The following is a 16,660-nucleotide window of genomic DNA, read 5'->3' as shown; positions in this document are numbered from 1 at the left end:
ATGTTGCATGACCAAAGGATCTGCTCACACCCACCATTCAAGTCTCTATATATTTGTTTATGTGAATATTTGCTCTACATACATATTATTTGACAGTATCTTATGTCTGGCTGTTTGCCTGCGTATTTTGCACTTGAGGACCAGAGAACATGGTTTCATCGGGTTGTACTTGTATAATCAGATGACAATAAACTTGACTTTTACACATAAAAGTTTGGACCAGTGTAATGCTTTACCCTATAGCTTAGAAAACTTGTCCTTACCTTACCAAACCAGCCATTTCCAATTTCCTGAATGTAGCTAAGATGATGACGTACAAAAGGTGCTGAGGATATTCCTTCAAAACAAAAAAAAAGTTGTATAAATATTTCCGAGTCGACACTAATTTTCAAACAATATTTAAATGTTGAGATTGGCCATGGCAGGCCTGAAATCAGAAGTACCTCAATGCATTCATTACCTCTAGAGATGACAATAGAAATTTAGTCCGAGCAAGCCCTCAACATTCTGCCCTCATTATATAAACTGTCTAATCCTCCACTACTCATTCTCATATCCTATTGACCTATCGTAAACCCGTTATCTGGAATACAAGCAATTGGCAGCCTCCAGTAACCTGCAAAAAAATGAGGGTAATAAATGAGTTTAAAATTGCATGCCTCGCAGTTCGCCCAATCATATGACACGCAATTTCAAGCAACTGGAAAATCCACTTAACCAGCATCTACCAATCCCCATAGTTACCAGATACCGGGAGTTTTACAGTATCTTGCTACTAGTTAAACAACATTCTATAAGTTCTCACCCAGTTTTCCAAACACCTCCAGGCTTAGCATCCCTCTAAACCCAATATCCTCTAGTCTGGCAAACCTCATACAAGCCTGCATTACTCTATTTAAGTTCATTTTGTCACATGTATCAATATGCAATGATAGAGGTGGTTTTGCAAGCAGACTAGTACAGTAGACATCTCATGCATAGTTCAACAAGTAAGAGAGAGATTAGTTGTTACCTAGCAAAAGCAACAATTGTGATACTCGGTTCATTAGAAGTCTGATAACAGCAGGAAATAAACTATTTCCAAAAGGATTCAAGAACAATATTGGTCAAAATTGGGCTCTGATAATAGGAGATCATTTATTAATGTCAGATATAGATTTGAACAATACAATTTTATGCACCAATTATACCTTACAGTTTAAAATCTGAAATTGCGGACTTTTTTTTAGGTGTGGTATAGAGGTTGGAACATTTATACATTCAACCTGGCTATGTGTAAAAGCAAGATCCTTGGCAGAAATTTTGACAAAAATTATAGAAGTGGATTTTCCATTGGAACCAGATCTGTATTAATTGAGCAATCTCATGGTTTTTGGCACAAAATTATCAAAAACAATTTTCGAGAATTGCACTAGCAGTAGCCAGGAGATGTATAGCTGTTGCACGGAAGTCCAACTTCCCCCTATTTATTACTCACTGGAATATGAACATGCTAAGTTGTGCCCCCCTGGAAAAGATGACTTACAGAAAAAAAAATGACGTGTTTGTTAAAATATGGCAACCTTACTTGAATCATTAACTTCCCCAAAAAGGTTTAAATATATAGTACAACTCCAATTATCCAAAATGGTCAGGACTGGGCCATTTTTTTTCCCCTCCGAGAACTGGTCATTTTCTTTAAAAACAGCCCAGTACCAACAGCAATCACTTGTATCAATGTTTAAACAACAAACAACAAAGGAAGGCTTTTTAAGCATTAAAATAATGTTTAATTCTCACAAAAAAATTCTGGCCACCACCGATCACTGAGACGAACCCAATGTGGCTGCCTATCACCGAGACCACCCATCCACTGGTTCCAATCCCTGACATGAGCCCACCACTGTCGCTGATCTCCAGGGAGGCTTCCCAGACTGGTAGAACACTCACTGGCAAGTCGGCGGGCTCCAATCATCCCAGTCACTAGAGCTCCCGAAACCCTGACTACTTCAAATCCTCCCCTAGGCCTACTGCACATGCGCCCCAGGGAAGTAGGCTGAAGGGAGGATTTGGAGTTGGTGTCCAGTGTGCCGAGGAGAGTGGGAGGGAAGAAGATAGGAGGGGAGGGAACACACTGAGCCAGAGGTCCTGCTCCCACCCAGGGGGCAGTTTTTCTTGATAATGCCAGGACAAGGGATTCTTCTACCCATTTGTGGCTGGGAGACAGTGGCAATCATTTTGAGAGGGAGATTTGGAGAGAAAAGTCAATAGGGGAAGGTAAAGAAGAAATGGAAAGAGAGAGGGGGAGGGAGTTACCTGAAACAAGGGAAATCATCATTCTAATTTCATGTTGAGTGATTCTTTTTTCAACATATGAGGTCAGTTCGACTCTGAAAAATTTTGGATAAATGAGGATTTCTGATTTTCTTCCAATATCGGATAATCAGACTTGTACTGTAGTTAGTTTAATAGCATTGAATTCCTGAAGATCAAGATATGGACTAATTAATGAAAGCATGCTCAAACACCCCTTTCCTTTTTGGACAATTAAAAAAAAATCTTAGCAGTTGGTTGGGGGGGGGGGGAGGGGAAGACTGTAATTTTAAAATACTATTTATGTGATGTATGTAATAATGTTCTATATGAGTGTTGAAAAAAATTAATACAAAATATTCAACAACAAAAAATTCCTTTAATCGGGTGGTACATTATCCCATTCTTGTGAATTTTCTTCCTGATGGGTCGGGGTAGGGGGGGTTGTGATAGTGTGAAAACTTTGATTATTCAATATTTTCTAGACTATATATATATATATATATATATACACAATATTTTCTAAACTACATGTTGTTAATACTAAAACATGCTTTTAATTCACTTTTATTAGGTATCATACATAACATTTCACCAAACCTGATAAGTTTCAGGGGAGAGTAGGAACCATGGCGCCAGTGAGTGGATGGGGAGCACAGCAGACATTACCTACAGACAGATGTCGATCCATCAGGAATTCCAAATGCTCAAACCAAGGTTTATTAGAATTTCTCTCTATCCAATTATAGACTCCTGATTTTAAATGCTTCATGCCCAGTGACATTTTTCTGCTGCCTAGGTATCAAAATCTAGAATTCCCTTTGGAGAGGAAAGAGCAAGGTATAAAAAGAGTTAGAACTTGGAACACTACAGCACAGTACAGGCCCTTCGGCCCTCAATGTTGTGTCAATCCATATATTCCTTCCAAAATTAAGTACTAAACCCCTCCTGCCTCTTAACTATCTAGGTTTCATAAACCTTTTAAGTTTCTGTTGCCACCACCTCCCCTGGCAAGGCATTCCAGGCACCACAACTGGGTACAAAACCTATCCCTAATGTCTCCCTAAAGCTCCCTCCCTTCACTATGTACATATGTCCTCTGGTGTTTGCTATTCCTGCGCTGGGAAAAAGGAGCTGGCTGTCCATCCTGTCTATGCCTCTCAGAATCTTGTAGGCCTCTATTTAGTCTCCTTTCATACTTCTCTCCAAAAAGAACAGTCCCAGCTCTGCTAACCTTGCCTCCCAAGACTTATTTTCCAATCCATGCAACATCCTGGTCAATCTCTTCTGCACCCTTTCCATAGCTTCCACATCCTTCCTTTAATGAGGTGACCAGAGTGTGGTCTCACCAGAGATTTGGAGAGTTGCAACATGATTCCTCTACTTTGAACTCAGTTCCCCTAGTAATGAAGCCCAACATCCCAAAGGCCTTCTTAACTATCCTATCAACCTGCATGGTGACCTTGAGATGTTAGATTAATATCAAATTCCCTATGAAGTATCTATCTTAAGATTCTATTTATAATGCTATATGGCTAAATGGTCATTTGCTACTTGAAGATATTAACGTTCTCCTTCCATAAACCTCGTTTGTGATACAGCTTATAAAACTTCAGGACATAATAATCATAATTGAATTGAGGGATGGGGACATTATTGGTGGGAAGAGTGCAATATACAAATGTACCGGGGAAACTCAGCAGGTCACACAGCATCCATAGGAAATAAAAGATATGCAATGTTTCAGGCCAGCGCCCTTCGTGAAACCTGGTGAGTTTCTCTAGCACATTTGTGTATTACACTCGTCCCCAGCATCTGCAGACTTTGTTTAACCTACTGGGAAGGGAATTGAAAACCAACACCGATTTCCACATCTTTGTCAATCAAATCAATGAACTTCATGTAGCAACAATTATACACGAGCTATAAGCGTAACAACGCTTTGTCAATAAACTTGTGAACTTGAGCAAATATCTGGACTATGTGAAACCATAACTATACTTTTACAGCTTGGAGGACCAATATTGTCACTCATGCATACAGAAACAGCCGAAAGGCATGCGTTTTAAGTTTCGTTTTCTTTTACTGTCACATAATAATACATAAAAAATATACATGTACTTTAACTGGCAAACAAAAAGTCACCATGAGCACTGCCCAGTGCCCCTAAAAATAAGAGAAAGAAACAAAAGAACATTGAAATGTTCATGGCAGTTAAAAAATATTCCATCCATTTTTCCATCGTTCAATACCAGTGCACACACCTCATTTATTTCAAAGGAAACACAGTCACGATAGCAAATTGTGGGATGTTTACACTGAAATGGTGCCAAATGTCAATGTGTCAACCCTTGCAAGAAGTTTTACATCCCAGAAAGGAAGTCCACGGTCAGGAACAGAGCTAAAAATGGAAGAACTTCTCCCAGTTTCAAATGAATTTTAATCTCCGTTTATGACAAGAGCGTCTTCATCTACATTCTTGCTTAAAAAAATTCCTCAAAATCTCCTACCTTTTATCTTACATGTTTTTGACATCATTATCAAAGGGAAGAGCTTCTCACCATATTTTTATAGAGTCAATCAGTGAAGATCCCACCCCTGCCTTTTTCAATCCAAGGAAAATAAACCCAGACTTTGATCTCACTTTATATCTAAAACACTCAAACCAGGCAACATCTTGGCAAATGACCTCTGTAATTGCTCTGGCATATTTCCTGTAATAAGGCAACTAGAATTGCACTAACTAATGTTTTATATAATTATACCAAAAACTTGCTGTTATAATTTATGCCCTACACATTTTCTTTCTGTTTAGAACATTTTTATTGAGTTTAACATAGAAGCATAAATACAGAATTGACAATTACATAATAATTCATTTGTATACAAGCACAGACAAAAAAATCCAATGGGGGGAGGGGAGGAGATAAAACTACATCAATAATTTTGCTTATACCTTCCAAAACATTTAATTGAATTGATCTATGTGACCACATTAAACCCATTTGTTAAAATAATTTGATAAAATAATAAAAGAAAAAGCCTAAAAAACGACAAACTGAACTAAATTAATCTAACCTCTCCCTCTAATCAAGCTTTCCTGCTACACTGAATAATAAAAAAATCAATGTGGAATCACTGGCGACCCCAGAACAGGCAAGGGATCAAGAGAAAAATGTCTTTCCAGAATTTCTCCAAATTTGGGCACTCCCAAAGCATATAGATCAGGGAAGCTACAAAAATGTTATATTTCTCACATAATGGATTAATATCTGCATAAAAATTAGATCATTTAAGTTTGAACATACGAGTTCTGTGCACCACCTTAAATTGTAATAAGAAATGACTTGCACAAAATGAGGAATCATTCATCAAGCTGAGAGTAGAGACCAAATCTTCATCTGAAAATGTTAAGTTCAAATCTCGTTTCCAATTGCTCTTAATCCCAGCCATGGAACTGAATTTAAATCCAATAAATACATGTTGTTAATTCACCATGAAAATAAAACCGTAAATTATAAAACAGATCAAGAATATTAGTGTTGGAAATTCATGGAGAATCCAAAGTTTAGACTGTACAAAATGTCTAATTTGTAAATATTTTAAAAAGTGTCTATTGGAAAGATTAAATTTAGCTGATAATTGTTCAAAAAAGGCAAAATTATCTCAAATAAAGAGATCATTAAAACTTTGAATACCTATTCTGTGCCAATCCTTGAAGCCTGCGTTCAACAAAGATGGTTGAAAAAGATAGTTATATACAATAGGACTAGCCAGTGAAAAACCATTAATTCTGAAGAATTTCCTAAATTGAGCCCAAATTCTCAACCCATTTCTCATTAACAGATTATGTGTTAATTTGGAAAAGGAAAATGGTAAAGAAAATTGGCAACATAGACGTGTTTTTATGTGGAGGGTTATCACTTTCAGATTTTAGATTGTACTATTGGGCAATTAACATATGTCATTTACTTTTCCTATTACATTTGGATAAGTCAGTGAATCACCCCTCTTGGGTAGAAATAGAATTGCAGTTCTCCAAAAGAACTTCTATGTTAGCAATTTTAGGATTTTTTAAAAAAAGTTTTCCTTTCCAAATTAACATGTAATCCATTAATGAGAAATAGGTTGAAAATTTGGGCCCTACATATTTTCTTAACCACCCATCTGTTCTGTTGCCTTTGGATATCTTTGGACACACAATCCTTTTGTTTCTCAATAGTCCCTCAGGGGTAGTCAATCTTTTAATTTTTAATTTAGACATACAGCACGCTAACAGGCCATTTCGGCCCACGAGTATGTACCAGGGGTGTAGGTTAATTGAGCAGTACGAACTCATGGGCCAAAATGGCCTGTTAGCATGCTGTACGTCTAAATTAAAAATTAAAAGGTTGGTCACCCATGCCCTAGTGTCTTGCTATTCGTTGTTTTACCTTAACCCTTTAAGCTCTCCCAAAAAGTATTACCTCACATATTTTGGATTAAATTCTATCTGCAATTGTTTTCCACATCTTATCAATTCAATATCTTTGTTGCCAACGACTCCCTCCTGCTATTGACACCTATTGTGTCGTGTTAACTTGTCTATATTCAAATTCACTGTATTTTTACCGTACTTCACAGAGCAAAGTCATCAGCACTGTTACCTGTACCCCACTGTAACAGGCTTCAAATTCCAAAACTATCCTTGTCCATCACCCTCCGCCTCCTATCAAGCCAAATTTAGATACAATTTGACACTTCTGTCTGCAGGCAAAAAAAATTTGAAAATTTCCTGCAGAGCCCCAGCAATCTTCTAGCTTCTCTAAGAATAGCCTGGGATGCATCTCAGTTTTCTAGGGGATTTGTCCAACTTACATAATTTAATCAAGGTTCCTTTTACTGACACATAACAATACATTAAAAATATTGCAATGGTGCCTCTCATTTTACGTCTTCCATGGCATGCTTGAAGAGTCTATGGTCTGGAATGTACAGTTTCTTACTCCTATCCATCTATCTTTCTCCAAATTCTGTGTTATGTGCAATACCACATGATTGATAAGTATTAAGATAAATAACATCGCTTTTCCTTCCCTCTGGTCTGAAAATCAACTGATTTAGAAACCAAACTGCTACTATTACCCTTTATTTCACTGGGTTCTATCTGCTGTACATGCCTACTTTACAGTACAGTGATTTATTAGCAGTCTTTTGTAAGTTCAAATGCCATCATATCAATTCTGTAACTTCAAGAAAAATGTTAATTAAATTATGCCTTTAGCATCTCCATTTTGTCTTCCCTCATCAATACAATGTCCAAGTGACTAATTCTGTCTCTGACAATTGAGTTGAAACATTATCCCATTGAGATTACAATTTCTCCATTTGGTGACCTATTTTAAAATATAACATTTATGATTTCAGATTTATTGTTAGAATACATACATGACATCACATACCTGAGGTTCTTTATCCTATAAGCCAGGCAGAATTAACACTTACTGGTAGTACATTAAAAAACTGTTCACAATGTGCACGTGTAAATAAATAAACAAATGTAAACAACTGACTGTGCAATACAAAGAGGAGGAAAAAAAAGTGCAAAGTAAGAGTCCTTAAATGGGCCCCTGATTGAGTTTGTTGTTGAGGAGTCTGATGGTGGAGGGGGAGCAGCTGTTCCTGAACCTGGTGGTGCGAGTCTTGTAGCACTAGACCTCTTTCCTGATGGCAGCAGCAAGAACAGAGCATGTGCTGGGAGGTGTGGATCCTTGATGATTGCTGCTACTCTCCGACGGCAGCATTCCCTGTAGATGTTTATGATGCTGTGTCCACTACCTTTTTCAGGGCTTTACATATGGGAGTTTTGGTTTCGCTATACCAGACCATGATGCAGCCACTCAGCACACTTTCAACCTCACATATGTAGAAATTTGCCAGGATTTCCAGTGTCATTCCAAACTTCCTCAAACTCCTGAGGAAGTAGAAGCACTAACATGCTCTCTTCAAGATGCCATTCACGTGGGAGGAGTCACGTGATGGAGTAGTGGCCGGACGGTGAACTCCAGCCCTCTCCAGAAAAGTCGGGAAAAACAAGAGAAAATACAAAGGCACAGAAATACAAGTTAAAGAAAAGTGAGTATAAAGGTGGAAAGAAGATGGAGACAAAAGGAGAAAAATCAAAATCAACGGAAAGAAGAGAGGAAGAGAAGACAACGGAGGAAAAAGGTGAAGGCCTTACCTGTCCGAAGAGGCCCGCTGTGGAGAGAGGGCCCCACTACCTCAGGTCGGTAGAAAAAGAACTACAACAATGGCTCACAGAGCCGAGTAAAAGTGTGCAACCGCGCATGCGCGAGGAGTCGCGCATGCGCGATGCACATGCAAAAAAACACACCGACGGGAGGGGGGACCAGCTGGGGAGTCGATCTCCACAGCCGGCAACGACAGCTGCAGAACACCTGCAGCAAGAAGAGACCAGAGAAGACAATGGAAACAAGAAAGAAGAGGAGGAAAGGGCAGCAAAGAAACAACAGATGGTCAACCCAGAGGAAGAAGAAGAGGAAGAGTACAGTGAAATAGATAAAGGGAAAGGCAAGGTAAAGGATATACTTGCTCTTGTTAGAGGATACATGGAGTCATTTAAAGAATGGCAAACACAGGAATTCAATGATTTAAGAAGAAGAATAAACAACACAGAAGGGAAAATAAATAAAATGGATATGACCTTAACAGAAATGGGGAAAAAAATGGACAAGATGGAAGAACGGGCAATAGCAGCAGAAATGGAGGTAGAAGACTTAAAAAAGAAATTGGAGGAATCTAATAAAAAAACTAAAGAGACACAAGAATTACTAGCCCAAAAAATAGATATAATGGAAAATTATAACAGAAGAAATAACATAAAGATAGTGGGCCTTAAGGAAGATGAAGAAGGCAAGAATATGAGGGAGTTTATAAAAGAATGGATCCCTAAGGCCCTAGGATGTCCAGAACTACAGCAAGAAATGGAAATAGAAAGGGCACATAGAGCATTGGCCCCTAAACCACAACCACAACAAAAACCAAGATCTATTGTAGTAAAATTCCTAAGATATACTACAAGAGAAAAGGTACTGGAGAAGACAATGGAAAAAGTAAGAGAGGGCAACAAACCACTGGAGTATAAAGGGCAAAAAATCTTCATTTATCCAGATATAAGCTTTGAACTCCTAAAGAAGAGAAAAGAGTTCAATACAGCAAAAGCGATTTTATGGAAGAAAGGATATAAATTTACACTGAAGCATCCTGCGGTATTGAAAATATTTATTCCAGGACAACAAAACAGACTATTCTCGGATCCAGAAGAAGCACGAAAATTTGCAGAACAATTACAAAAATAGACTGAGGGATGAAGACGGGTAATGAGAGCAAAAATTATCACGATTGATATGTATGTGGGTAAAGACAAAAATAGACTGAGGGATGAAGAAGGGTAAGGAGGGTAAAAATGACCACGATTGATATGTATGCGGGTAAAGAGGTATAAGAGTGAATAGAGACAATGGGCATATGTGAAAGTATCTGTAATTAGAGGAAAACATAGAGAGTATAGACAAGAATTAATAAGAGAAGGTAATGGAATAGAGAGAATAAGGAGGGAACTAAAAGAGTGACCTTTGTGACATATAAAAAGCGAAATCTTTTCTGGGGGGGGCGGGGTGGGGGAAAAGAGCGGTCACTGCAAAATCAGTTGACGCTTGCGAGTGGATTCGCAAATCCAAATGGAGAGGGGAGATGTGGTTGTCCGACAAGGGATAAAGGGCAACTCAGGAGGGGAAGGGGAGATTGGGGATAAAGAAGATAGAAATAGGAGAATAAGGAAAATGTTGGATGTTGTAGGAATGTTGTCTGGTAAAGAGTTGAAAATAAGAAAACAGAAATGGAAAAGGAGGAAAGGTAATGATGGAAAAACGGAAAGAGAAGATAAACAAAATATAAAATGGCTACGCTGAACTATATGACTCTAAATATTAATGGAATACATAACCAAATTAAAAGGAAGAAACTACTAAATTTACTGAAAAAGGAAAAAATAGATATAGCATTTGTCCAAGAAACACACTTAACTGAATTGGAGCACAAGAAATTAAAGAGAGATTGGGTAGGACATGTAACAGCAGCATCGTATAATTCAAAAGCAAGAGGAGTGGCTATATTAATTAGCAAAAATGTGCCATTTAAAATAGAAGAGGAAATAATAGATCCAGCAGGGAGATATGTTATGATAAAATGTCAGATATATTCAGAGCTTTGGAATCTACTTAATATATATTCACCTAACGAAGAAGATCAAAAGTTTATGCAAGATATCTTTTTGAAGGTAGCTAATACGCAAGGGAACATACTAATAGGAGGGGATTTCAATCTGAATTTGGATCCAAATATGGATAAAACGGGGAAAAAAATTAACAGGAAGAACAAAGTAACCAAATTTATAATTAAATCAATGCAAGAAATGAAACTTGTGGACATATGGAGGAAACAAAACCCAAAAGAAAAGGAATACTCATACTACTCGACTAGACATAAAACATACTCAAGGATAGACCTATTCCTGTTATCAGCCCACATTCAAGGGAGAGTTAGGAAAACGGAATATAAAGCTAGACTATTATCGGACCACTCACCCCTGTTATTGGCAATAGAGCTAGAGGACATCCCTCCAAGAATGTATAGATGGAGATTAAACCCCATGCTACTTAAAAGACAGGATTTTAGAGAATTTATTGAAAAACAATTAAAAATGTACTTTGAAGTAAATACGGAATCAGTGGAAGATAAGTTTATACTATGGGACGCAATGAAAGCATTCATTAGAGGGCAAATAATAAGTTATGCAACCAAGATGAAGAAGGACTATAACCAGGAAACAGAGCAGTTGGAAAGGGAAATAATAAACATAGAAAAAAAATTAGCAATAAAGGAAGATACAACCAAAAGAAGAGAATTGGCGGATAAAAAAATAAAATATGAAACATTACAAACATATAAGGTGGAGAAGAATATAATGAAGACAAAACAGAAATATTATGAACTAGGTGAAAAAACACACAAAATCTTAGCATGGCAGCTTAAGACAGAGCAAACTAAGAAAATGGTATTGGCAACAAGGAAAAAAGACAAACAAATTACATATAATCCAAAAGAAATTAAGGAAAACTTCAGAGAATTCTATGAACAATTATACCGAACCGAAAACGAAGGGAAAGAAGGGAAAATAGATGAATTTTTGACTAAAATTGAACTACCAAAACTACAAATAGAGGAACAAAATAAATTAACAGAACCATTTGGAACAGTAGAAATACAAGAGATAATAAAAAATTTACCAAATAATAAGACACCAGGAGAGGATGGACTCCCAATAGAATTCTACAAAACATTTAAAGACCTAATAATACCGCCCCTCCTGGATGTAATCAACCAGATTGATGAGACACAAAACTTACCAGATTCATGTAAAACAGCAATAATTACAGTGATACTAAAACAAGGGAAAGATCCACTCTCACCAGCGTCATATAGACCAATATCTCTGCTAAACACAGATTATAAGATAATAGCTAAACTATTAGCGAACAGATTAGCAGAACAGGTACCGAAAATGGTAAATTTAGACCAAACTGGATTTATCAAAAAAAGACGCACAACAGACAATATTTGTAAATTTATTAACTTAATTCATGCAGTAGAAGGAAATAAAGCACCGGCAGTAGCAGTTGCTTTAGACGCAGAGAAGGCCTTCGACAGAGTAGAATGGAATTACTTGTTCAAAGTATTGCAAAAATTCAGTTTACCGGAGAAGTATATTAATTGGATTAAAGCATTATATAAGGGACCGTTAGCGAAAGTGACAGTGAAAGTGCGCTGGATGGGTCACGTCTCCAGAATGGAGGACCATCGCCTTCCCAAGATCGTATTATATGGCGAGCTCTCCACTGGCCACCGTGACAGAGGTGCACCAAAGAAAAGGTACAAGGACTGCCTAAAGAAATCTCTTGGTTCCTGCCACATTGACCACCGCCAGTGGGCTGATAACGCCTCAAACCGTGCATCTTGGCGCCTCACAGTTTGGCGGGCAGCAGCCTCCTTTGAAGAAGACCGCAGAGCCCACCTCACTGACAAAAGGCAAAGGAGGAAAAACCCAACACCCAACCCCAACCAACCAATTTTCCCTTGCAACCGCTGCAATCGTGTCTGCCTGTCCCGCATCGGACTGGTCAGCCACAAACGAGCCTGCAGCTGACGTGGACTTTTTACCCCCTCCATAAATCTTCGTCCGCGAAGCCAAGCCAAAGAAAAGAGAGCGAAAGTGACAGTAAATGGACATGTATCAAAGCAATTTAACTTAAGCAGGTCAACGCGGCAGGGATGCCCACTATCACCATTATTGTTTGCGCTAGCTATAGAACCACTAGCAGAATCGATAAGAAGAGATAATAATATAAAAGGAATAAAAATAAAAGACAGGGAATATAAAATCAGTCTGTTTGCGGATGATGTGATAGTGTACTTAACAGAACCAGAACTATCAATAAAAGAACTATATAAGAAATTGAAGGAATATGGAGAAGTGTCGGGATACAAGATAAACGTAAATAAAAGTGAAGCAATGCCTATGAATAACGCGGATTTCTCAAAATTTAAGGAGGAATCCCCATTCAGATGGCAAACGCAGGCAATAAGATACCTAGGTGTGCAAATAAACAAAAATCTAGGCCAATTATATAAACTCAATTACAATCCACTAATGAAAAAATTACAGGACGATTTAGAGCATTGGAAAGAGCTACCACTAACACTGATAGGAAGGATAAACTGTATTAAAATGAACATTTTTCCAAGGATACTATACTTATTTCAGGCATTGCCAATACAACTGACAGAAAAATTCTTCAAAGAGTTAAAGAAAATAATAAGGAGATTTTTATGGAGAGGGGGGAAACCGAGGATAGCACTAGATAAATTAACAGAATGGTATAAACAAGGAGGCTTACAATTGCCAAACTTCAAAAATTATTATAGAGCCGCACAATTAAGGTACCTATCAGATTTTTATCAAACAAGGGAAAAACCAGACTGGACGAGACTAGAATTAGATAAAATAGGGGAAAAGATACCTGAACACATATTATATAAATGGGACGAAAAATTGGTACAACATAGAACTTCTCCAGTATTACACCATCTCCTCAATATATGGAAGAAGATTCATGTAGAAAGAAATAAAATAAATTACCAAATACCAAAACTAATATTGACGCAAAATAAGCTACTCCCTTTTACAATAGACAACCTTGCCTTTAGAAAATGGGAAAAAAAAGGGATTAAAAGAATAGAAAATTGTTTTTCAGGAAGTAGATTCTTATCCTTTGAACAAATGAGAGATAAGTACAATATAACTGGAGATACAGCGCTGGCATATTACCAACTGAGATCCTACTTGAAAGATAAATTAGGAAACAACTTGAGTTTACCAGAGGGAAGTAACCTTGAATATGTGATTACAGATACAATGTTAATCAAAAGATTTATAAAAAATATGTATATTAAACTGCAAGAAAAGGAGAATGAGGAAACAAATGGTAAAACTAAACAAAAATGGGAACAAGATTTAAATATAAAGATAAAAAAGGAAACATGGGAGAAGTTATGCTCTGGAACGATGAGAAATACAATAAATACGAGGCTGCGTATGATACAATATAATTGGTTACACAGACTAAACATTACACCGCAAAAGTTAAATAAATGGGACCCAACAGTATCTGATAGATGTTTTCGATGTAAAAAAGAAAGGGGAACAACAATTCATGCAATCTGGACATGTGAGAGAGTAGAAAAATTTTGGGATGATCTCAATCAGATATTAAATAAAATAACAGAAAACAATATACCAAAGAATCCAGAGATCTTTCTCCTAAGTAACATAAAAAATAAAGAATTTGGAATTGACTTGGAAGATGCACAAAAAAGATTTGTCAAGATAGCCCTAGCCGTAGCAAAAAAATGTATTATGTCAACCTGGAAATTGGAAGATAATTTGAAAATACAACAATGGTATATAGAAATGAATAAATGTATTCCATTAGAAAAAATAACATATAGTTTAAGAAATAATATTGAAATATTCGAACAAGTATGGGAGCCTTACATTAAATACAATAGCGAAAACCTACCGGGAACAAACATTACCTAAGTTGATGGAAGGAGAAGAAAAGAAAAGAATGGACTCAGTAGAATTTCTGGTGTATTTCTGTTGAATGACAACATTGTCTAACTGAATTAATGCAACCTAGATTGTATACCTAAAATGGATGAGAGGGGGGGGGTGGGGGGGTGGCTTGGGAGGAGGGAGGGGGGAGGGAGAAAAAGTCACTGTAAATGTGTGGAAAAGAAAAAGTGTATATCATGGCTATTGTGATTTATGGTGTGAAAAATAAAAAATTTAAAAAAAAAAAAAAAAAAGATGCCATTCACGTGTTAGCTCCAGGAAAGATCCTTCCCAAGAACTTAAATTTGCTCATCTTCTCAATGATTCTCCTGTCCTCAGGCACCACCCATCTGAACATATGTTTGGAAGATTATGGACAATGCCTGCAGAAATTCCACTTTCACTTCCCTCAGCAACTTAGGATGCATCCCACTTGGAGTAGATGATCTATCCACTAAATACTGCTTGCCTTCCTAAACATTTTTAGCCAATCCAATACATCAGCTATAGATTTGTTTGTCAAGACTCCAGCAGCTTCTTGCTTTAGTAAAGACCGATGTAAAGGACCAGAGCATTGCCATCGAACTTTGTGAGTCCTGATCAGCCTCTTATCTTGCTATCAGCTTAATGGTTGAATGGCCTCTGTGTTGTAAACACAAATATAGCTCCAACTGCCCTGGAACAATGCAATTTAAATTCAGAGTGCAAAAGTGCCCAATTTACAAGTATTGGCTTTGCCAAAACTGCCAACCATGAATTCTGTCATTAGGACTCTAGATCTAACGAGCCTTTCTGAAAGTGCGCCATTTTAAAGAACAGAAAAGTACAGCATAGGAATAAGCTCTTCAATCCACAAGTTAAACAGATACTGTGATTGTAGTGCCATCCGCAAGAGCTCGAGAAACTCAGCAAGTAACGCAGCATACAAAAGAAATAAAGGGTAACCAGTGTTTCAGGCCCGAGCCCTTCATCAAAGGTATGAGGTAACCACCCAGCCTTGAGATGGCGTTGACAGACTAGAGATCATTACAGCCAAACATGCTCATGCTGTCATCAGATACTTCACATGCACGTGCCTTTGGCATGTCTTTATGCAAGTCAATTCAGGAATAGAATTCTTGGTAAAGTTTGACCTTTCAGGTCTGAAGGGTTAATTAAAGCACTTGTCTGAAACATGGTGCACACAGAGGATTTAAAAAGAAATCAGGATATTTCCTCCTATACGACTTGCCAAATAAATTTACCAAGTCATTGGGAACCTACAAATTACATGATGTCATTAAATAATTGGATTGTTTTAAACTAATATACAAAACAAAAAACTAAAGTAGATTTTATTAGATGACTTATTCGCCAAGTATCTTACTATTCAATATTAAAAATAGGAAAAATTTGCTTGAAATGCAAAACACCACACACCTTGTGTTTTAGATAAATGAAGATGAGTTGGAGTAGAAAATGTAACGTTTGGAACAGAGAGTGTGTAAACTTCAGCAGGTGTTGGAGGTGATGGAGTGTCTTCTCCTGGTGGTACGAAATCATTTTCTTCATCAAGATTATCATCTTCAAATTCCTGAAAGACCATAGTGGGATGCTCAGTTCCTTTTAAAAAGGACACAACGTTCACGTGTGCACAATACAAAAACGTGCTTGCGCTACTTCCAAAGCAAAACTACAACAAAAAGCTCTGCAAAGCAACAAATTCAGGTTTGCATCACAGATAAAATACATTGCAGCATTAATATACTAATTTCTTGACATGACATTTTCAACTTTGTTTATGCTTCTGTTTTTCATCACTTTGAATATTGCACGATGACCCTTCAGTATGGTCACGTTTCAACAACTGAAGCCCAAACAGTAAACCTAGCAAAGGTTTCACACCCACCCAACCCTAATCCCAGAGAAAGAGAACAGCTGCAGATTCTGAAATTTTGAGCAAAGAATTGCCGTGGCAACTCAGCATGCACAGTCAACGTTTCAGGTTAGTCATGAAAAGATAGGTAAAAATTACATATATAAAGGGGGAAAGAAACCAGGGGAGGAGCTGATAAAGTATAGGACAGAATGTGTGGGATGTTTGCAGGGGTTTTGGGGTGCCGGGGTGAAGAAGATATCAAGAGAGAACCCAACCAA

The 16,660-nt window shown here is 37.4% G+C and overlaps 1 protein-coding gene across 3 annotated transcripts in view; it reads right to left on the bottom strand.

Moving 5' to 3' along the window:
* The window catches only part of lmtk2 (lemur tyrosine kinase 2), a 105,915-nt gene that overhangs the window by 67,957 nt on the left and 21,298 nt on the right, over positions 1-16,660 (bottom strand). For all 3 annotated transcript variants that reach the window (XM_069905613.1, XM_069905614.1, XM_069905612.1), the window contains exons 3-4: positions 15,944-16,097; positions 264-337 (exon numbers count right to left, since the gene is read on the bottom strand). In XM_069905613.1, coding sequence (XP_069761714.1) covers positions 264-337; positions 15,944-16,097 — 228 coding nt within the window. The remainder of the gene's footprint in view (positions 1-263; positions 338-15,943; positions 16,098-16,660) is intronic.

Source organism: Narcine bancroftii, chromosome 12 (genome assembly GCF_036971445.1).
Source record: "Narcine bancroftii isolate sNarBan1 chromosome 12, sNarBan1.hap1, whole genome shotgun sequence".
Taxonomy (NCBI): domain Eukaryota; kingdom Metazoa; phylum Chordata; class Chondrichthyes; order Torpediniformes; family Narcinidae; genus Narcine; species Narcine bancroftii.
Note: the sequence above shows the minus strand (reverse complement) of the source record. Positions and strands in the feature narration are given on the sequence as shown.